At 40.5% G+C, this 24,026-nt stretch overlaps 2 protein-coding genes across 2 annotated transcripts in view; both read right to left on the reverse strand.

Annotated features, from left to right (window-relative positions):
• Positions 1 to 1,440: 1,440 nt before the first annotated feature.
• Positions 1,441 to 15,039, reverse strand: PIGA (phosphatidylinositol glycan anchor biosynthesis class A). Its single transcript, XM_043459337.1, has 6 exons — positions 14,928 to 15,039; positions 12,221 to 13,000; positions 8,189 to 8,321; positions 7,355 to 7,487; positions 6,982 to 7,188; positions 1,441 to 3,768 (listed from the first exon to the last, which is right to left on the reverse strand). The coding sequence occupies exons 2-6, from the start codon at positions 12,936 to 12,938 to the stop codon at positions 3,496 to 3,498; spliced, it is 1,464 nt and encodes a 487-aa protein (XP_043315272.1). The 5' UTR covers positions 12,939 to 13,000; positions 14,928 to 15,039; the 3' UTR covers positions 1,441 to 3,495.
• A 6,360-nt stretch (positions 15,040 to 21,399) lies between these two features.
• VEGFD (vascular endothelial growth factor D) overlaps positions 21,400 to 24,026 on the reverse strand; it is a 43,007-nt gene continuing 40,380 nt past the window's right edge. Inside the window, exon 6 of the mRNA XM_043458395.1 lies at positions 21,400 to 21,443. Within this exon, the coding sequence (XP_043314330.1) occupies positions 21,400 to 21,443 (44 nt within the window). The remainder of the gene's footprint in view (positions 21,444 to 24,026) is intronic.

The following is a 24,026-nucleotide window of genomic DNA, read 5'->3' on the forward strand; positions in this document are numbered from 1 at the left end:
CAATGCCCCACTCTTATCCAGTTGGAACAACCAGAAATATCTCCAGGCATTCCCAGATGTCCCGTAGGGGGCAAAATCACCACCGCCACATCCTGCTGAGAATAACTGAGCCACAGCCAAGTGTAAAGGATAACAGAAAATCAACTCCCCAAAGGACTGTTGAATACAAATCAAAATCTACTGTAGAGAGCTTTGATTTTCAGAATTTCATATTTTAAAAATCCAGCACAGGATAATACAATTTAGCATCTTTGGGGAATGCAGAGAAGGATAAAAAGGCCTGTAAAAAACCTTTGCGAAACTAAACACAGACCTATTATACCATGACTGAGCTAAAAGTAAGTTTTGGTGTAATATAAATCAGAACATATCACTGGAGACTTTCTTGCTGGTCCAGTGGCTAAGATTCCGAGTTCCCAGTACAAGGGGCCGGGGTCTGATCCTTGGTCAGCAAAGATCCCACATGCCACAACTAAAACCTGGAGCAGTCAAATAACTATGTAAATAAATATTAGAAACAAAGAAAAAAAGAACTTATCAATGTAGGCAACTGCTTTCCACTGCTTCCAACAAAGGAGGTGGGAGAAACTGGGCATTGGGCTGTACCCCATAGGCCTGCCAAGCCCTGTACCTGCCCCACCTCAAGATCGAAGAGCCCAGAGTCAGTGATAGAGACATCAATGGTTTAATAGATGGGGGATCTTACACATCTGAAGCAAGGTCCTGCAGTGACACCCCAATGTGTGCTGTAAGTTAACAGGTAGCAGGATGGCAGGACATGGAGATAGGAGGTTTCGCTACTAAGGGAAGGAGCAGATTAGCAGCTATAGGGGAACTGAAGTCAGGTGGCTCATCAGTTACCAGGGAAATAGCACAGGGACACACCCCTCACAGCTCCTTTGACAAGCTATCAGGTAGAGATGTTTGATGTAAAGATTAAAATAATCACTAGCTGGGGCCAGGTCAAGTACATAGGAAGGTCAGACCTGTGAGTAGGCTGCAGGTGAAGCAGGGACTGATGGTACACTGGGTTTCGGTAAATGAAGTCAAAATTCCAATTTTTCTTAAAATAGCTTACAAGATATAGAGTATAATTATGTAATTCACATATACAATAGTTTACAGGAGTATTCATTTGTCTTACATAGTAATTCTAGTGAAGTGAAAAATACAGGCTTGTTTGGATCAGGAAACAAAGGCACAATTGAACTTGCTATTCCATGATTAAAACAAAGAATATTCTAGAAAGAAAAGATGACAGAGTAATTAATCAACTAAAAGATATTTCCATATTTCCTGTTTCACTAACAGACCAAGCAAAACATCAGATTGCACTAAAATAAAAAAAAGCATGTGAGGTAGGTAGGTGGGGGGAGTATTGCTCAATTAGTTAATAATATTCTATTTCTCAAACAAGGCAAATTCAGAAAAATGTCAAAATGTCATTTTGGTCTTTATTTTTGGACAGGTAGCGTGTTTTTATAAATCAGCTTTACATGTGCTACTTTTTGCAACATCAAAAGAAACACAATATATTTTTCATATATTCCTTATCACTGCAAGTTCACTTTCAAATAAATGTAAGTAGCAGGGTAGAACAATATGTTTCCACATATTGACCAGTGCAACACTGACAGTTACAATTAAGGTATTCAGGAAGCCTGAAAATTCAGATGTACTAGAACAAGCAAGTTTACTTCCACTTATTAAAGAAAAAAATAAGGAAAATATGCAACTTACATATTTTTCATGCAAGAACATTAAATCCTATTTCCATGTGAAATAAATGGCAGCTTAATCGTTAAATGATAATTTTGAAGAAAAAAAAAAAAGCTAAGAAAAGAATAAAACACAAGAAAAAACAGGAGTATGCCTTTAAAAATTAATAAACGGATAAAAACAAATGTTATATAGTTCCCCGCTTTATCATGAATACTGGCACTGTTTATTTCATATTTATATAATTCAGTTTCTATGCCTAAAAATCCCAGTGAGTTCGAATGGTTTGGGTCAGTCTGTTTTTCATTAACAAAAGAACCCCTAACTTCTAGATATTAAAAACTGTACTCTTGCATTTTGTGTTTTAAAACACAAATATATTTCTTATGTATCAGTGGCAACCAATTAACAGACATGTTAAGATACTTTTTTAAAAGTTCTGTGAATGTTGTCATTAAAAAAAATCCTGTAAAGAATCACAATACTGCCAGCGTCTAACTAGCGCGTCCACAGTGCCTCACTCTTGTGATTTCACAGTCCTTTATCACAAAAATTTATTCTAATAAGGAGTTCAAAGAATGAATAAGACACACCATGTGGATAATTTGGGGTTTAAAAACCCATGGCTCTGGGCAACAACAATTATAGTTAAAAACATCCATCCACAAAGAGACTGTTCCTAAAATTTTCAGACTCAACTGGCTATAAACAAAATATTCTGGGTCAAGACTTCTGCACACTGACAATACTTATCAGGCATCAGCTAGGCCACAAGTGAAGGGAGGTGACTTCTATCAAAGATCCAGGGTAGCAGCTGATTTTGAGATGGCACACCTCGTACATTCTGCTCGGAAAACACGAAGGCATTGACAGAGGACTAAATTATGCACTGAGAGATGTGGAGGGTTTCTCTGCACTATCATCAACAGTGGGATCGGTCCCTAGTATTTAAAAGGAAGAAGCGTTTTCATACATACAACTGAAGACGAAGGCTTGACCTAGGAGAATGCATCCAACAGGATCAGAGAAGAACTCGGAGTATGCAGGCAATTTTTTCCTGGCATTAAAAACCATCAGCATTTTTGGCGTGGTGGATATCTTACCACTTCATGTCAAATATGACTATGACGAAGTGAGCCATTTATTTGAGTGATCAACAAGGAATGAATGCATCCCCTGGTTCCTAACGCAGGAAGCATCTAGTTCAACATGTGACAGGTGCTTCAAACAGGCTGGTTGCTGACAGCCCATTTTACTCAAGAAACCTGATTATATGGAACACTTACTGAGTGTACCCAATAAGTTACGAACATGACTTCAACGTCTAATAAACGTAGTATGAACATGACTTAAAAAATAGTTCATAGAGTTGTTGTACTTCCCTAAAGAAAACCTGTAAACATCTGGTGAACGTCTAATGGTAGAACATTTAAAACTGGCCAAAAAATGCCCAGGAAACGTTTGGCCCTTCGGCACCCAAAGCTCCCAAAATATAACATTAAAACATCTCTGCTAGAGGGATTTCAGTAGTCTGAAAAATTGCATACCTGAGTGGCTTCAATGCTCTCTCCTAAATTTTAAATAAGTGCAAGGAGTTTCAACACTCAGGAATTGCATAAGTGTTTATCTTTCCTCAAAATAAAACATTGAATGATATAGAGGTAGCATAACTTACTAAATTAAGTTTAAAATGAAAAAGAAAAAAATCAAGGTTATTTTCAATAGTCTCAATAGAACTATTACAAGTATTGAAAATCTCACAATTCAGGCTTTCTTCTATCTTGTTTTAGACAGTTCAGTATTCTCAGCCCCCTTTTTACTATATCGATAAGGATATCGATGAGTCCAGGCACCCTTTGGCCCTGTGGCATCTATTGCAACATCAATGAAAGAATCTGGAGTCACCCATCTCAGGAAAATGAGGAAGAGAAAGTTGAATACAGCCAACAGAGCAAAAATGCAGCCTGTCACAGGGCCACAGTGAGAGATGAGTCTGTCCAGCCGTTTGTCCATGGGTAACACAGCTTCTCCTGCCACTCGGTCGTACACCTGGTGGGAGAGAACCAAAAATGAGCACAACATCGCAGGCTGCAACAAAACAACGACCTGCACAGGTCAGGAGTGCTTTAGAGATGCAAACAGGAGGCACTTACATTTCACTGTTGTTACAGTAAAGATGTGATGAATGAAACTGCTTACACTAAGTACTGCCATTTGATTCACTTATGGAGTGTCTCCTCTGGACAAATCACTGGGGTATATTTACCCATATGAATTTACCATGGCTCCTGTGCCCTAGGGGATCCCTATCAATATTTAACCAACTAGGAGAATTCCAAAGTCCTGAGAAGCTGGAATGGCTTTTGGGGCCACCTCTGTCGAGACTGTATTTATTTCAGCAGTGACGTCCAAAAGCAGGACTGGCCCTTTAGGACTCCTTGATTCAACTGCCACCAAGGAGTTACAGTTTATGGGTTCAAAGAGGCTCTTCTCTTCACAGCCACGAGAGGCTTAGGGGCTGTGCACAGGCAAGGAGGAAACAGAGACATTTCATGGGTGCCATATGAAAGGAGGGGAAAGGGCTGGGGGAAATTTGGGTAGAGGGGACAGGCCAAACACTGGCAAATAAAGTTCACTGCTGAGAATTGGTAAGTAGATGGCTTGCTTTCTTAAAGAACTGCTAAGCACTAAACTCTGAAATATTAAAAAAAAAAACACAAAAAAGCTCTCTGAAGTTACTTCAAACACATAAAATGGGCCGGCCTTCGTGTTTTTTAACTGCACTTAGGCATTACTCGTGCTCATTCTCGTGTTATCAGATCTGTAAACTATCTCGTTTTGACCTCAGGAAAGTTCTGAGGTGCAGAGCAAGTTCTAAAGATCAATGGTCTCTGAAAGGTACGGGCTGTTTTTGTCTAGTTCCTCTACCCTGAGGACATTTGGAATACATTTTAGTTAGAATGATGTCCAGCATTTTCATACTGTTCACAGGGTTCTCGTGGTAAGAACACTGGAGTGGTTTGCCATTTCCTCCTCCAGGAAATGGAGATGGTTAGATAGCATCACTGACTCAATGGACAGGAACTTAAGCCAACCTCAGGAGACAGTGAAGGACAGGGAAGCCTGGCATGCTGCAATCCACAGGGTCACGAAGTGGCAGACACGACTTAGCGACTGAACAACAAATGTCAAGCATTACACTGAGTGGTGAATTATAACTGAAAAAGTATGTTTCCAGCACAAACGCCAATTTAATTTCTTGATTAATTTTTCTAAATAGCAGTGAAACTAAGGAGTTGAAAGGGATCAAACATCCTGTGTGAAACAGGTAGAATTAAAAGAGCAACTAGAAACTCACCCGTATGTCCACCTTTATTTCTAGGTCAGTTAACTTATGATCTCAAGTGACAAAATAATACTTTGCTACTATGGAGAGAATGACAGGCTTGACAATCCATTAGCGATAAGGATTCACTTTCTTCTTTGCATGTATACTATAAACCGTCAAAGTGTAAAACTGAAAACAATACAGATGTTCTACTATTACTTTAAAGCGTAACTGAAGGAAAATTTGTGGTTTAAATAAAACCCTAATTCACTCCTTTAACATAGGCTGAAAAACTGTCACCATAGTTCTTTGCCCCTGAACTTGTTATGTATAATAGGGCAAACTTCTGAGGTTTACAAGTTGATCAAAAAGGTAAGGTACAATTAGAGATGGTTCTCAGTCAGGATGGGCCTCACTAAGAAAATCTGCCTAACCAAATATCCCTGCCCGCCACTCCCGAATTCCGCCCCTAACCCCCAGCAAAGGGTCTTGTGAGAATCCAGCAGTGGCAAGGGCACAGGAAAACAGAGTGAACTGAGCCTGAAAACACTCCTGAGACAATTCTGCCACGCACTCCCGGCAAGTACTCAGTGCTGTGCCCCAACTTCCACAGGAAAACAAGGAAATGTAGTTATTTCAAACTGATGGAGTCACTGGTGGAGTTAACGTCTAGAAAATATCTCAGGGTTATTTCAGTCAAAACTGTTTGTTAATACAAATTATCTCATGTTTCAATGGAAAATTCGTATGACAAATTTTGGAGAGTTTTGTTGCCCTTCCATTCAAATACGGGCTCACCTTATGTATGGGAATTTACAATTTAAGCCAGTTAAGACTCTGTAATGACCTAGAGGGGCTGGGTGGGAGGGAGCGGATATATGTATGCATATAGCTGAATCACTTTATTGTATAGCAAAAACTAACACAACATTGTAAAGCAATTATATATATATATATATATATATACACACACACATAAAAACCCATAAGAAAGCCTGCTTACTCAGCTCTATCTAGCTCTCAACTTTGGGCTAGAAACTAGTTGTTCCATTGAATCCAGTAAGAGTACCCAGCACTATCTTCTCCAGGCTCCCAACCAACTGTCTTTCTGCATGCTAAGTTTCCAAATACTAAGAAGCACAGCATTTCCATTCAGCTTGTTATGTTGTAATAAGAGGCAGGAGGCAGACGAAGTAATGAGAGGCAGTTAAACAAGGATGAAATTGAGTAGAATAACTGAAGTACTGACCTCAAAATAAAGACACATTTCCCACAACTGTACTCTCCCACCTAAGGACATTAACCTATTTCCTGCACCTGTCCTTTTGGAAATTCTCTACTGCTGCTTTCTATTTGTGATCCTACTTACATTTGTCATGTGCATTTGGAATTCTAACTTACTATGTTCCCCATCAGCCCAAAGATGCAAAAATCTCCTTTCAGTAAAAAAAAAAAAAGAAAAAAAAAATCACAGCAGCTAGCAAGAGCCACACAAGTTTTAGGAAGTAGCCTGAATTAAATATTTGTAAGTTACGAAGTTGCCACAACTGGGCTAAGCAAAACCAGGTATTTTCCAGTAGACCTATATGCTTTAGAATTATAAACAGCCTCAAGAAAATGTCTAAAAGTAGATTTTAATATTAGTTTTGCCTCTAATTGTTGTAACTTCTAAAAATTCTGTAACTCTTATATGGCCAGTTTAATGAAAGGTCTAGATACTGCATTACTATTTTTCAGATGTCAAAGGCAATGATCTGACTAGAAACTTAGCCTAGTATATACAAAAAGAAGTCTCATTTGGTAAGAGACTTCATAAATTTAAGCAATAGAGCAGAAATGGTAAACCTATATAAAAGGAGTAAATGTGTATGTGAAACATCAGGTAAGAATTCCAGACACAATCTTCAAATACCCTTCTCTAGCACGTGACGTACTTTTTCAGTTCTCTCTGCAACGTTCCTCCAGGTGTAGAAAGTCTTTACAATGTTATGGATATTTTCTGGAGGTGGCAATGCTCCTGACTTCAGTTGGAAAATAGCTTTTTCCAATCCCTCACACAAAGATTTTACAGAAGGCTCACATAAAATGATAAGATTTTCTGGAAGTACTTCAGGAATTCCACCAACCCTGGTACTTACAACCTTAAAAAGAGAAACAAAACAAAACAAAAAAATGTGATCCACCAGAATTCATCTCAGGTAAACAAGCAAAACCAACTTAAAAAAATGTAACAGACTGCATCTGATTATTTTTCAAAATACACATGCAGAAACCCCAACAATGTAATAAGCCCTCCGAGCTTTTTACCTGTAAACCACAACTGGCTGCTTCCACAATCGCCATGCAGAATGCTTCCGTAAGAGAAGTATTAAGAAAAATATGTCCTTGAACTAAGACATTTCTAACATCCTTGTGTTCTAAGGCTCCCAAGAGACGCACTCTGATTTTTGAAACAAGAGAAGAAAGAAGGGAGTAACAATCATGGTATAAAAGAAATACCATTCATAAGCTTCTAACGTTTTCCATCTCAAAAGACTGGTGTCACCCAACTCTGATCTAAAAGTCATATAAAACTGTTTGGTTAAAACTCATACAGCTATACATATTTCTAACTTCTGTCATAGATCAAATTTCATCCTCTCCAAAATTAGTTTGCATTCCATGAAAATATTAATACACTTTGATGAGTAAATGTTAAATTATCATTTCTACATAGGAAAATGTCTCTTAAATTGAGGCTCCACATGCACATAGCTCACATGTTATCTAAGTTAACAAGGAAGAGAAATGTTTGAATCTGTATGTGCAAAGCAGTTTACATGATTTGGGCCATGTTATTTAAATCACAACTCAGTATGGCTTGAGAATCTGCAAACATTTCCAATCAAAGTAGCTGTTTTTTGCACATTCTTGGGTGCCCCAACCAGCGTCCCCTAAAGTCAAATAATACTGGGCTAACAAAAAATTTATGAATACCCTATCTAGGGTTTCCATTTATATAATTTTTTAAAACAGGCTTTGCATTACTTTGTTTTATCAAGTACATGTAGCAGAAGCAGCCCACTTAATGCAGGCACGAAACCAAAACCAAATTTATTTAAGATATTTTCTCACCCAAGACAATATTGAATCCATCAATACCTGTCATGGAGCTGGTATCTTTCCCGTACTTCTTCCAAAATGATTCTCTTTGGTCCCTCTCCTCCAATTATGAATTTTAAATCAGGATATTTCTGACAGAGTTCAGGTATTATACCACTAAGTAAATCGGTCCCTGAAAACATAAAGTTGAATGTTGGAGATGTTAATAATTAAACTTAAAATTTTTATCAGAACTGAGAATCCACTCACTTTGAAAAGTATTAGCTTACATAAGCAGAGAAACAAATTCCCTTAACCCTTTCCTAGAATGGTGGAATCGCTCACAAACTATCAGGGGTCCCCCAAGAATTCTGCAAGATATATACTGACACCCATTGTTACCGTTTACCCACTCAGTTCGTGGACTATTGTTTCAATAGCATTCAAGTTATTCACCTGTGATTACACAACGCCTGTGACTAAAAAAGGCATTAGAGGTAGCTAACATTTCAGTTAAATTTTTCTACAGAACAGGAGAGCTGACTGGAGATCTGGGTCTTATTCCGGCTTTTGTACGAGCAAGGTCTTTGACAATGGGAAAGTTTCCTGATATAGAAAATGAACAGACCACTGTACCTAAAGTCCAAGGTCTCTCTCAACCACAAATTCTACTGAACTGTGATTCTACCTCCTACTATAGGAAAGGGCTAAGCAGCAAAACATAACTGCTGCCTCCATTTTGTTGAGAATGCAGTTTGTACACAGGATTTTGCAGCGAACGCTATGGTATTAGCAAAATTTATAAGAATAGTCCATCTAAACCTGTGATAGCCCACTTGCCCCAAATGACAGTGGATGAAGGTGGCAGGACCTCATGTGCCAGATCATTACAGTCTATAGAACAAAAGGGTGTATCTTGGTCCTTTCTTTCAATGAAATACTTTCTCATAATATATATATACAACCTCAGGTAATAAAAAGCAGCAAAGTAAATTTTGCTCTACTAGTCTGAAAAGTGGCTATACAAAGAGACAGTACTGATGTTTGAGAATTTAGTTCATTAACAATGACAAACCATACACATTCAAAAGTAAATGTAAAATAAGCCAATTAAAGCACATAGACACATACACAAGAACTGCACTTCAGTCAATCTTCCCAAATATAGGCAGATTAATAATTAAAAAGATGGTAGGAGAAATAATAAAGGCTCATTTTAATTAAATAATTCAAAGTAGGATTAAACTCTGCTAGTATTTTTAAAATATGACTCCATTAGCAAACTCACATGTGGCATTTATGAATTACGAAACCTTCTCATTAAAATCTTAGCTATCTCTGTTTCAAGTGTATTATCAAGCCCATCAACTGGATTTCTAGATAAACCAGATGTTTTACTGACGTCTATCAATCAGCCTCCTATAATTCCTTCCCCTCTTTCTTCCAATATAAAGGTTAGAACAACATATAGAGTAATAATCGGAGTCCCTAACAACAGCTAACATTTACTGAGTGCTCCCCACAAATAAAAAATGCTCTATACCTCTACCAAGAGCCTAACGCAACGAAACACACAAAAAGACTTTCAATTGCCATATTCACACAAAATGGACAAGAAAATTTCTGATTCAAAGTTCTTCTAAAGCACAGTCTAACAGTATTTTAAGGAACTTTCTGAATCTATACCTAGGCTAATGGCTGGGCTGAGGATGGAGGGAACAGAAGACCTTAACTTGAGAAGAGCTCAACTCAGGCTGGTTATCTCTCTTACTTACTGTGTAACCTGGGTGAGTTACTTACCCTCTCTGAGACTCAGTTTCTTTGTTACATGCAGAGAACATCTACACTACAGTTGGGACGGTCAAGTGAGGTACTGTACCATGCACAGGCTTTATCAACTGCAGAATATAGATGGAAGTCATCATTACCACTAGAGCAAGAAGCAGGGCATGCCTGCACACGCACAGAAGCACTGCGAAACCCTGCTGAAGAGCAAAACAGGCTCAAAAGAAGAGGAAAGAGGCCGGCCAGGAATCCTGGGAAGTAGGAACTTTGATTTGTCCTCTTACTTAATACGTTCCAGTGGCCTTTGATATCTGGTCCAAATGAACACCACCTAAAGAAATTTATCTATTAATAATTAACAGGTCATTAATATAACTAATCACTTTGGGGCTACAGATATGGCTGTTCTGTCTTAGAGTGTTACTGGCAAATGGAGAGGGTTCGATACATTTTTTTTAATGATTGAACTGAGAACAGGAAAGGCTATACCTGCTGTTGGTTAGCTCAGCTGGTTAAAATACCATGATTAGTGAGGTAAAGGTTCCAGGTTCAATCTTTGAACAGGTAAGTTAACTCTGCTCTGATCCTTGACCATGTATGCATCATACGCTTTCTTAGCTGGTTATGTCACCAGGGTATATCATTTGCTTAAAAAAAAAAAAGGCATAAACACATCACCAATATCCCAAGAGGGATTCAGAACACAGAATGCTGCTCCATTCACATCTTCTTCAAGTAAAGAATGAAAGCATGCCACTGCCTGCACCCCTCAAAACGCAGTTCAGTGGTTTTCTCACCAGCCTCGGTTTATCGGGTCACCGCAGACTAAGACTCTCCATTCCTAAACCATTCTGACCAAGGCCCACATCTGCACTCCCCAGTGCACTGGGACACTTCGGACCCCACTGCTGAGCTGAATGCTTACCAGGAATCAGCTGCATTTCTCCACAAATCTATTTGATACCAACTGCACTTGTTACTGTATTTGGCTTACCTAATTAAATAGCACATAAACGGACAAAATGAGTTTCTGTGAAGCTAAGCTGAACAGCCTGAAACACTCAATCAAGACATAGAAAAAGTCCTTGTCAGATCAGGGGGTATCCTGAACCACTGTGTAAGATCAAAAACAAATGAAAAATCCAGAGGTACATCACTTCGCACGCCTTTAGGGTCTCATCACACATAAGAGACCCAGACTGGAAATGGTAAATTATGCTTCTTGAAGATGGCTGTGCAAGAAAGATGATTCCGCTCAAACCAATGAACCAATACTCTTAAGCCTACAGGCCTACATCTTCTTATTGGCAATTCAGTGCACGGTAACAGTATTTTGAGTAAATTCAAATATTTAAAAGGGTGGTTACATATTATCTTTTTCACAATTCCCTACTTTTAGTGACAATTTTGATGGCTGACAATTGGTTTTCCGATACCATCCAGAAGACCATTTATGTTTTGAATAACTGGACTGCTTCAGACTTTCAGTCAGCGAGGCTGTGGTATCCGTGAAATGCTGCAGAGGCACTGAAACCATCCTCTCTGAGCACAGCAGACCCTTCCCGAGTACTTTATAGGACCCATCACTGAACCTCATAAGATTACCACTGTTGCTCAGATCACACAGAATGAAAAAAGTGAGACTCAGAGATGTTAAGTAGCTTGTCATCGATGACACAGCAGGACAGAACCAGGATAGGATTTTGGGCCATCTAACCCTGCTTTCTTCATCACTTACCTGCCAATACATTATTGTCTTATCTACACTGAAAGGAAATAAGCAAGCTACAGAACGGCAATGTGCAGAACAAGCTCACTGACTCTGAGTAAATGAATTAAAAATGACAGGAAAGCTATAAATCAAAACATTCATTAGGGTCACCCCTGAATCACACAGTTACAGCTGATATTAGTTTTCACCCTTGTGATTTTCTTAGCTTTCAAAATATCTGCAATGAAAAAAAAAAGGGTTATGTGGTGGGCTGTACTTCTCACTGTATATGTAGGGAAATTTCCAACAGACCTTAACTATTAAACAGCATCAGGTTGTTTTTCCTTTAAGCAACTATTAAAACATCAGAGGGGGGGGGGGTGAGGGTAGAAATAGTATTTACCACTGTTCTAGAAATTTCTCCTTTAGGATGTATAAAACATATTAGACCCTTCTTTACTATATTTAACACAGAAGTAGTTATAAAACCGTAAAACAAAATGAGAAGCCCAACAATCATTTTAACACAGATATTCAACAGCTTTCTGCAAGGAAAAAAAGGCTGTGCAGTACAATTGTAGCTATCATTTCATTACCTTTTCTGTAAACAAGTCTGCTGACAACAACAATAGTTATTATACTATCATGCCTTCTAAATGGGTCTGGAGTGAAGTCAGTAGGATCTACAGCATTAGGAATGACGGACACTATTTCAGGATTCAGTGCTGCTCTTAGCACAGTGTTTTCCTTACTAGTGTAAGAGACACAAATTATGTGGTTTGTGTCACAAAGAGACACAGTTAGAAGCTTGTTTGTAAGCACCGAGCTGACATCAGCAAATCCGAAAAGGGAATGGTCCGTGAAGACTGTCTGGAGGCCCATTGTCTTGGCGTGGAAGAGGGCATCATGGGCCATGGCAGAAAAGGAACTATGTGAATGGATTATCGTGACTCTCTCCCGAACAAATATGTACCTGAGCAATGGCAGACTGTGAAAGAGGGTCGTGGCTGTAGATTGGTTGTACATGACTTTCAGAGGCAAGTAATAGACTTTGAGGCCATTAGTGAGGTAACGGACGCCTTTGCGATTTCCGTAAGCGTGGGTGACAATTATGACCTTGTGCCCTCTTTCAATCAGGCACTGAGAGAGCTGGTAAATGTGACTTTCCACGCCTCCCATGTTTGGGTAGAAAAAGTCCGACACCATGCATATATTATGGGCACAGGTCCTAAATGTGTGAAGACTTCCAGGGATGACACGGGAGAGTGATGCTGAGGAAGGCTGGCCACGCCCACCTCTTCCTCTATAGGCCATGCTGAGATGGTTTAGGCATTAGTCCTTAGAGCAACCCAGTTAAGACAGGTGTCCTCCAGTACCTGAAAGAGAGAGTAGACAGGATCTCAGCTCAGAGACAAAATGCATTCTGCACTCCAAATCCAGACATACATATTGTTTTAATGTCAATGTCAATCTGTTAGCTCTTTCCCTAGAAATAAAACATACAATGAATTCATGCATTTGACAGCATTTACTTGCTTACCATTTACTGTGGGCCATACAACAAAACTAGACTCTGCAATGGTCCTCATATCTTAATTTTGATCTAAGAATACCACTACACATAATTTTAAAGAATTTTTGTTACCAAAGAGTAATAATACTTTGCCATACTAACCAAGCAGTTTATCCTGACAATTAGACATGCAACTCTTTACAGAAAAGGCTTGCTAACCTCACTTCAGAGCTTAAGCCACTGACTCAATGAATCCCATCAAGTTCGCTAGTATTAACTCTGTGATTTACACTAAAATATACCCAGAGTAAGAACTGTCTTTTGATAGTAACTTTTTAAAGTATCAATTGGCAGCACGTGCCAGACCTCACTTTGCCCTTCCTTATTCAAAAACAGTGATAATCAAACCATTCCTCTCATTTCTTAAAACTTTCGGTTATGTACATCTTCCCTCCACGAATGACCCTTTCTTCAGTTCGGAATCTAAAGATAAAACCTAGAGATGGGCTAGATCTGGGGCCATTTTCTACATCTGAAGTAGGAAATGTTCAGCTAAGGGGTCCCGAGATCATCAGTGCAAAATGGCCACTAAATATTCAATATGACTACAGATTCTTAGACTTTTAACGCTAAAGAGAAAGCAAGTGAAACTCATCCTCAGCTTTTACAAATGAGAATTCCATGCCTCCAGAAACTCAACTATACAATGGGAAGCCATTCTAAATGTCTGAGTTTCTGATTCACCACAAACTCGGAAAATGCAAAGCAACAGCTTGTGCAAAGTCTATTCTCTCCAACAAAGTCATCTTTATTTTAAACACAGTCTCAGAAATACTCAATAAGTGTTTGTTGAGCTGAATTTACTAATTAAGATTCAATATTACCAAATCAAGAGATAAGTTTGTACTGTTAAGTAGCTTCAGTAACGTTTTCTTACTGTGGTTTCTCACTTAAACCTGAATTTCCAGTTCCATTCTATTTTAAAAGATGAATGATAACGAAAACAGTGAGTAAAGAACCAAATGAAATGATTTAAAGTTCTGTCATTAACCTGCAATGTTCTGTAAGCAACCTGTCTATCAGGGTATCACACCTAACACCTTCATGGTGTAAAAGCACAACAAACGGTACAAGCACAAAATCTTAAGATTTTAAAGCTGAAGAGAAGCTTGGAGATCTAGTGAAACAACTCTCTTATTTTCCAAATGACAAGTTGAGCGATCTGTCCAAGGTCCCCACTCAGCCACTTAAGTGGCAAATGCGAGATGGCCGTAAAATCCACAGCCACAGTCAATGAGTCCCTGGACAGTCATTATCAGCAGACTTCTGAGAAGTCTTAGAGGGGCCCTGGGGGCGGGGAGGATTGGGGTCAAAAGGACCGTGTTTCCAACCCAACCCCCGGGCGCCGTCCCGGCTTCACTTTCTGAGGTCGCTGGGGAGCGCCAGGGCCAAGGAAGAGATGACTCCACCTCAGTCAGCGACCCCGCGCGGGGTCTCGCCAGGACCCAAGGGAGGAAGACGGCCAGAAAGTGAGCAGGAAACCGAGGCCGAGGGTCCCGGAGCCGTTCGTCCCGCCCGCCTCAGCCGACAGGGAACCGGCTACAGTGTGCGGCCGCCTCAGCGCACCCTCAGCCCCACTCGACTCCAGAGCCCCTCGACCCCGAATTCCGAGGCTCAAGCTGGGTCGGCTTCTCCCCCTCCATCACCGGCTATGCTCCCCTCAGGAGAGCCCAGTCCCAATTTGGAAGATGAAGAGAGGACCGGCGACGGGAAGTCAGACGCGTACTTACCGGCAAGTCCCATGGCCGCCAGTGTCCGGACCTCCCGCGGCTGCAGCCGGAGTCCCACCCAGCAGCTCCGAGGCACCAATCAAGGGCGTCCGCGCGCGAGCGCCGCACCTACAGGACAGCCAATCAAAAAGAGGAAGTGGAGTCACGCGCAGGAGCGACTCCCCACCCATCAGCGTGCGATGTAACGTCAGCACGCGCCTACACGTGTCACCACGATGTTCCGGAAGACTTGTTTTCTCTGTATTGAAAGCAGTAGTGCTCGGTTTAACCTTTTATGTTAATTCTTAATGTTACGATTCTCTAAAAATCGGCCTTGGTCTCTTGCTACACAAGCAACCCACCAGGACTCTTCAACCGGGTAAAACCAACACTCCCTAGCGTGCCTCGCAGCGACCCATTGGCGCTCCTGGGAGTTGTAGTCCTGTGGCCTTTGGAGGCGAATCCGAACTTAGAAAACTCACTCCCAGGATGCACCGCAAGTCTAACCCGAATCTAGCGGATGGTCAGCTGAGTTCGCGCCGTGGTTGCCTAGATACGGTGTCTCTTTTCTGGACGCCTGTTCGCTCTGGCTTCCAGTTGGAGAGACTTTGGGCTGGCTGGGATGGCTGCAGAAAACTGGGGTCATGGTTGCGTTTTGTTTTTTGTTTATCATCTCTGCTACAGAAGCTCCGCCAGGTTTTTACCACTTTGGTAGGATTGCCTGATGCAGTGAGTAAAATACACAAAAAGTCAAAGTTTTTAATAATTTGAATTTCAGATAAATAATGTTTATGTATGTCCTAAATATAAGGGACTTTACTAAAAAGTTATTTATCGTTTATCTGAAATTCAAAAGTTAACTGGGCATCTTGTATTTTATGTGGCAACCCTCCACTCTGAAGGAAAAAACAATCTGAGACCTGAAATAGCAACTCCCACTCAGACTGGTTCAGCAGGCCATGGTGGTGCTTGGCCAAGAGGCTAATGAATCAGTGGGAGTAGTCTGATGATCATCCATCCACTCCTCACCGTTGGTACATGGTGTTCACACCCGAGGAAATGCCTTCCTGAGCACCATCACCACCGTCCTTACCAGCACTCATTTTAAGCCTGTAGAAAGGCTATTCATCCCTGAAGATTTCACCTCCTTTCCCAAATCTCTAGAGGGAATTAAATCCTCCCTCTTTTGTATTTTGACAGTACTTTGGCTATATGCTGGTATAGCATTTATCAGGTGATATTCAAATTGTTTGCCTGTCCTCCTGCCCCACCCCTCCACCTGGCCTTCTTCCTCAGCCTGATCCTTGGAGACTTGTGTCTCCTTGGGATCTCGCATGGATTTCTTTCTGAAAATTGGCATTTATATTTGCTTGTTAGTAAGCAGAGGCAAGATCTGCTCCTGGTACTAGAAATCAAGTAAGTTTTACTTGCATTAATGAATTTATTTATTCAATGCCTGCACAGTTTCTGACACATATATATGCGCGATTGAATCTATTGAAGAACTGACTCATTTGAAAAGACCCTGATGCTGGGAAAGATTGAAGGCATGAGGGAGAAGAGGAAGACAGAGGATGAGATGGTTGGATGGCATCACCGACTAGATGGACATGAGTTTGAGTAAACTCCAGGAGTTGATGATGGACAGGGAGGCCTGGTGTGCTGCAGTCCATGGGGTTGTAAAGAGTCAGACACGACTGAGCAACTGAACTGACTGACTGAATGTATTGAAAAAATTCCAAGGGGTGTACCTTAAAAAAGTACAGGGAACTGATATAATTCATAGAGCACTTTGGGTGTAGACTTTGAAATGTATTAATGATTTAACTTTAATGAATAAGGCTCAAGTGAGAATAGATATTCTGCTCTGTGTTTATATTGAAGCATCAGAGAATAAAAGTTATGGAAGACTCAAGGATACTTCTGCAAGCTTAATAATTTGCAGTTGGTTTCCCAGATAAGACCAACAGTACCAGGGGGTTACAGCATTGTTTTGGTCTTCTTTTTCATGTTTGCAATAGGTAGTGAGACAATAGGCTTCCCTGGTTGCTCAGTGGTAAAGAATCGGTCTGCCACTGCAGGAGACATGTGTTCTATCCCTGGGTTGGGGAGATCCCCTAGAGAAGGAAATGGCAACCCACTCCAGGATTCTTGCCTGGGAAATCCCATGAACACAGGAGCCTGGCGGGCTACAGTCCATGGGGTCGCAAAAGAGTCGGACATGACTTAGCCACTCAAGACAATAACTATTGGGTAGAAATCCTGGAATGTATAAGTGAAGGTTAATCCTCATTTGTTGATCTCCTGGCTTGCCACTGCCATAGTTCTTATTACAATGTCGTTGTTCAATTGCTAAGTCGTGTCTGACTCTTTGCGACCCCATGGACTGAAGCACACTAGGCTTCCCTGTCCTCTATCTCCTGGAGTTTGCTCAAATTCATGCCCATTGAGTCGGTAATGCTATCTAACCATCTCATCCTCTGCCTCACTCTTCTCCTTTTGCCTTCAGTCTTTCCCAGCATCAGAATCTTTTCCAATGAGTCGGCTCTTCGCATCAGGTGGTCAAAGGATTGGAGCTTCAGCATCAGTCCTTCCAGTGAATATTTAGGGTTGATTTCCTTTAGGATTGATTTCCTTTAGGATTGACTAGTTTGATCTCCTTGCAGTTCAAGGGACTCTCAAGAGTCTTCTCCAGCACCACAATTCAAAAGCATCAATTCTTTGGCACTCAGCCTTCTTTATGGTCCAACTCTCACATCCATACGTGACTGCTGGAAAAACCATAGCTTTAACTAGACGGACCTTTGTCGGCAAAGTGATGGCAATTCTACTGTGAATCTTCTAAGATCCTGATGCCAATCAATACTCCTTCAAAAAACTTGAGTTATTTCCAAAGGAGAATAAATATTTTCTATCTTTATCATCAAACATTTACCGAGTGCCTACTCTGTCAAAGGTTTTGTGGGGAATACAAGGAATATTAAACAGAGTGTGTTTTTAAAACTTTTCATCTTTTTCAGCTTTTATATACTTTTCATCAATGGTAAAAAAGCAATCCACTTTTCTTGAAAGGGTCTTTGTATTTTAAATACTGTAGAATAGGCTGACTTTTATAAATAGATATTAATACGGCCATGCTGTTGCCAAGTCTCTGTGGAGGAGGGGGTTGAGAAACCTGCAGGCTGTGCCAATAAAGTTTACAGTTCCAACAAAGTCTGAAAACATTGAACATCATGTTCATCTCTGATCTAGGCACTTAACATTAAAAGGCAAATAAATCATGATTCTGTACACGCTTCACCATCTCACATGGGTTAAGACTCCGTTTTTAGTCAGTTAAACCTTAAGCAAAGGTCACCATTAAAGGCTATTTTCTTTTCTTTTTTTTTAAAGGCTATTTTCTAAAAGTCAAGAAAAGTTGTAGCAGCAGGATGAAGAAGCTGTAAATCTGGGAATAATTCTAATTATAGTGTTCTGCCTAAACGTATGGCATCAGGGTATGCCTTTAGAGAATTTTCGTATAAACCAATAAATTAGACTGAAATACTTTCATGCAGTGGCTTCTGATTGCACATAATAGAATGTGAGAACAATCAGTACCAGTGGTAGTATAAAATGACCTATAAATGTAGAAGGTATAAAATAAAAGTAGATATCATCTTCCCTTGAAATTCAACCCTTTGCAAATTCATATGTAAATGAGCTCTTGGACAATTTTGGAATGGGAAGGCAACGCATCTGTATTAAGAATCCACTATCTATGTACAAGGCACAAGGCAAGGACAAATTGACATGCGCTTTATCCCTAAGAAACCAAAACAGAATTAAGGAATATGTAAATATCTATGATAAAAGGTGGGAGGTGATAAATACCACAAAAGAAATACAAGAACAATACTGGGAGTTCAGAGTATTTCTGGCTGCCAGTGGAAGTAAAAAGTGCTCATGCAACTGCTGGGAGCAAGATTATTCCAAGTAGAACGTGACCAAGGTACAGAGACAGGCACTGGCTGGCCAGTGAATGCTGTTGTATAACTCCACAGGGCAAGAGAAGGAGAAGGGTTCATATAGGAGAAAGGTATTTCCAGGGAAGGCTGGAACAGACTGATAGAGGATCTTACTAAGGGAAAAGGACTTGATGCCGAGCCAGATTGACAGCCAAGATAACATTTTCAATTAATATTTTGAGACTCCTCTCTTCTCACTGTGCTTCAGAAAGAAAACTAAGAGACATAAATGAGAGAATTCACATTATAGCTATGGGTAAAAGAAGATCCTCAAGATTTCCGTGTATCAGAAACAGAATCAAAATGCAGAACAGTGATTAGAACAGAGACAACACAGGTCCTGGGCTCTGTATGGGGAAACCAGAAGACACTGAGGAGAGTTCAACTCTTGTAGAACAGTGGAGACTAACAGGTCTCTCTGTGTGGCTAGAGACAAGAACCAACCCTGTGGGAGACTGTTACATGGTAGCCTTCAGTGAACCATTTTCCTATATTTGCACCCTTGTCTAATCTCCTCCCACATCAACTCTATGCTTGGCCAATGAGACATCAGTAAATGAGATATAGCAGAAGCTCAATAAGTGCGTACACATTGGGGCATGTCCTGTTGGAAGCTGTCTTGAAAGTTGATGGCTATGCTATGAAGAAGCTCAGGTAAGATACTGAATCATGAAAACCCCCTGGAGAGAGCCCTGGAGAATTAGAATTTGTGGTAGATGAGTTTCCATTCACTGGTCACAGAATCCATACACTTCACTAGTAACTAAATAATTATTAGGGACCTACTATATGCAAGACATTGTTCCCACATGAAACATTCAGTTCAGTTCAGTCGCTCAGTTGTGTCTGACTCTTTGCGACCCCATGGACTGCAACACGCCAGACTTCCCTGTCCATCACCAACTCCCGGAGTTTACTCAAACTTCTGTCCATCGCATTGGTGATGCCATCCAACCATCGCATCCTCTGTCATCCCATTTTCCTCCTGCCTTCAATCTTTCCCAGCATCAAGGTCTTTTCCAATGAGTCGGTTCTTCACATCATGTGGCCAAAGTATTGGTTCATCTTCAAAGTTCAGCTTCAGCATCAGTCCTTCCAATGAATATTCAAGACTGATTTCCTTTAGGATGGACTGGTTGCATCTCCTTGCAGTCCAAGGGACTCTCAAGAGTCTTCTCCAACACCACAGTTCAAAAGCATCAATTCTTTGGCGCTCAGTTTTCTTTATAGTCCAACTCTCATGTCCATACATGACTACTGGAAAAACCGTAGCCTTGACTAGATGGACCTTTGTTGGTAAAGTAATGTAAAGTAACATGAAACATTAGGAGTAAATTAAACAAAGTCCACCTCTTGTTGAGCAAATGACCAAATCCATTAAGCTCACAATTTTCATCCAACCCTTTCCTTAAATGCCTTTAAAATGGATTATTTGTGTCATCTCCTTTATCAAGTATCTCAGGCAGTATTTTAGTCTCATCCAGCTCTGAACATTATGCTGTCTAATCTGTTTCCATCTCCAGAGGGCCTCCCACAACACTGCTGTAGTCACAGATTTATGATCTGTGCTGTCCTATTAATGTATTTTCTGGCCCTGTGGCTCAGATGATCAGGGGCATCGTGCATCGCTGGCATTTACTATGTTTGCTTTAAGCTCTCTGGGCTTTCTCACATATTTTTATTTTGCAACACAATTTTACAAGTTGAAAAATTGCAGCTCACATTCCAAAGCTATTAGTATGACAAATATTCTTGTACAATGACCAGTGCACTCTAATAAGGCAAAAGGCCAGTTCCCCCACCTCCGCCCTAAGGACCAGCTCCACCCCAGCCCAGACCCAGTCTCAGAGATCCAAGTGAAAGTCTCTTGGTGGTTATTGTGGAGAGTTTGGGAGAAAGCAGGGGGGATGGGTTTGGGAAGTAGAAAGCCAGATCTCCCATAGTTTGGTCCAGAATTCCCTATAATATCTCCATCTAAATGGCAATTAGGAAGCCAGAGCCACTAACCAAAATGTGGTTTGAGTTGATTTGGGGTAGATCCAGGAATCCAGTATAAGCCAAGAATTTTGCTCACAGTCATGCTTCTCTTTTGGGAAATAATCCCTTTAACGGGTCAAGGTCATTGTATTTTTCAAATTGTTTTCATTTATGAAGTGAATTAACAACTCTTAGATACAGGTAGATGAGATTATCTGCCTGTTGAGCCCGAGAGGAAACTGAGGTGCCATGAGGTTGCTTGGCCTCATAATGCAATTAATTGGCAGAGCCTGTCCTTCAGTTGAGATCTTTTCTTCCCTGAGCTTCTCCCTCTCTTTTTCTCCAGTGAAGATGAGCAAAGTGACTCCTTTAATCGTGCAGTGTCCCTGGACCATCTGCTGCCCCAGCTCTCAAGGGAATTTAAGGGAATACTACTGCAGAGAGCGTTGTAGAACCTGGATGAAGGGCCAAAGCAAAAAATTGAATCCTAATATAGTTAAGAAACCAAGTTACCTGTGAATCCTGTCAGAAGCCTGAGAATCAAATCGTATGCCTAGAAGAAAGAAGGCCCATTGACATAAAGGTCATAAAATGTGGACAAGAGGAACAGTGACAGGAGAGGTGTGATTGGACCAACACCAGTAAATGATGAGGCCATGGATGGGAGAATCCAGGAACTGCTTAGGAGCTCTGAGAGAGGAAGGGCGGGCATTTGAACCAGGATCCAACAATTCTATCATTCGGCTCCAGGAGAAATAAAAGGATTTTTTGCTATACTTGTTTATTGTGCTCTATTTCCCTATTATTGTACTGCTCCACCCTGAGAAACTTGGCTTACACAATTTGATCAGGACACAATTTCCAATTGTAAGGAGGTCACCGGGTAGTGGGGAGATAACGTGAACACAACTATTTATGAAAGTGTGCAATAAATGTTGTAATAGATTGTGTGTGTGTGTGTGTGTGTGTGTGTGTGCATGCATCTACCTACCTACCTATGCAAGAACCTTGGGAGAACCTCAGTTTTTAAGTTATTTGGCTAAAAAGCTTAGTTCTGCTAAAGCTGCTAAATTCCCTCTGTTATACCAAATTTTTCAGTAAAGTCTGTGCCATCAACAAGTTATTTGTCGGAGTATATTTGGGCAAAAAAAAGCATAGGAAAAAGGCTTGTGCTTCCTTCCTGGGTAGCTGTGGAACAGAGAGAAGAATCATATGGCTATGAGAATTGAAATATGAATAAGACTGAGAATTGAGTAAATGCGGAAACGTGGAGCTGGAGGTGGCTGGAAGAAACATACACCCCCAAAGATGTCAGGGACATCAGTGGGCTCTCCTCCTTCAAGTCAAGTTCAACTGGAGGTCAAGTCAAGGTAATCTGAATCTCAAAGGAAAGGCTGAAGTTCAGCTGATTTTTGAGTCACATTTATTCAACCAACCTCGTTTAGAATCTTAAACCTTCTGAGAGCTATTCCTTTGGTTTCCGAAAACTGGAATCTAGTTTCAGTGTGTTCATGTCTCTCCCACGTCTCCCACTTCTGAATTCCTTTCTCTCTTTAAAAGATTTTTTCTTTAGCATAAAATTTACAGCAGTAAATTTACAGCATATTAATTAACACACAAAATTCTCTGGCTTGAATAAATGTGTTTATTTTCTTTAAATACACTTAAATATAAAACAACAGACAGTAGTTTGGTAAACTCAAAACTACAAGCTGGACAGTAATCAGATAATCAGTGCTGATCATACACATCAAGATCTGCATAAGAAAGAATCAAAATAGTTCACAAGAGAGTTGCAATTAGCAAAGGACTCAAAGACTATGCAAATTGCCTCATCTGCTCTGAGTAATTAATCACATGGTACCTGTCACTCCATGATGATCAAACCTTTTTCACTCACCAAAAAAAGGGGAGAGGGTGAGGGAGATTTCTTCCTCTCCATTCCCCGGTGTGCAGAGCATCTTCTGTTAGGAGACATCTGGCAGGGAGCCAGGGAATCCTCAGCTGTTGTTTAATGGAAGGTTGGTCGGGATTCACCATGGTACTATGTAAAACGGATTTTTTTTTCCCTAACACCTGGAATAGTGACAGCAACTTGGCAAAGCAGCATGCTGTTTAAATGACATGGATGGGGAACTGGGGATCAGGGCTAACTCAAGGATTTTCTCGATCGTGGAGCCCATGGGTGGCCCTTTTCTCCTTTGGAAAGCGGCAATGCTTTGGACATGCCGGTTTTCCATTTGCACAGGTTCTGGGGTGAAAGGGGCATCTGTCCTCACAGCTGTTACAAAAGAAGATAAACATGAGAATTCAGAATCAAGGACTAAATTCTAAGGAAAAACTCTGTTCTGATTTGATTACATTTTCAGAGTAAATTTTCCAGATTCATGTTTAGGATGTCAATATAAAATCCTGGCTGGTTATCCCACATGGTTATTAAAGCACAACTGCTAACTTCTAAGCATTCTATTCATCAGTACATTTCTTGTTATATAAATCCAATGGCATCTCCTTCCTCAAAGGAAAACATAAACATATGTCGAGCTATATTAAGAGAGGGACTGAGCTAAAGAGTCAGCTGATCAAGCAGACGAATGGATAAGGAAGCTGTGGTACATATACACCATGGAATATTACTCAGCCATTAAAAAGAATTCATTTGAATCAGTTCTAATGAAATGGATGAAACTGGAGCCCATTATACAGAGTGAAGTAAACCAGAAAGATAAAGAACATTACAGCATACTAACACATATATATGGAATTTAGAAAGATGGTAATGATAACCCTATATGCAAAACAGAAAAAGAGACACAGATGTACAGAACAGACTTTTGGACTCTGTGGGAGAAGGCGAGGGTGGGATGTTTCGAGAGAACAGCATCGAAACATGTATATTATCTATAGTGAAACAGATCACCAGCCCAGGTGGGATGCATGAGACAAGTGCTCGGGCCTGGTGCACTGGGAAGACCCAGAGGAATCGGGTGGAGAGGGAGGTGGGAGGGGGGATCGGGATGGGGAATACATGTAACTCCATGGCTGATTCATGTCAATGTATGACAAAACCCACTGCAATGTTGTGAAGTAATTAGCCTCCAACTAATAAAAATAAATAAATAAATAAATAAATAAA

This window comes from Cervus canadensis, chromosome X (genome assembly GCF_019320065.1).
Source record: "Cervus canadensis isolate Bull #8, Minnesota chromosome X, ASM1932006v1, whole genome shotgun sequence".
Classification (NCBI taxonomy): Eukaryota; Metazoa; Chordata; class Mammalia; order Artiodactyla; family Cervidae; genus Cervus; species Cervus canadensis.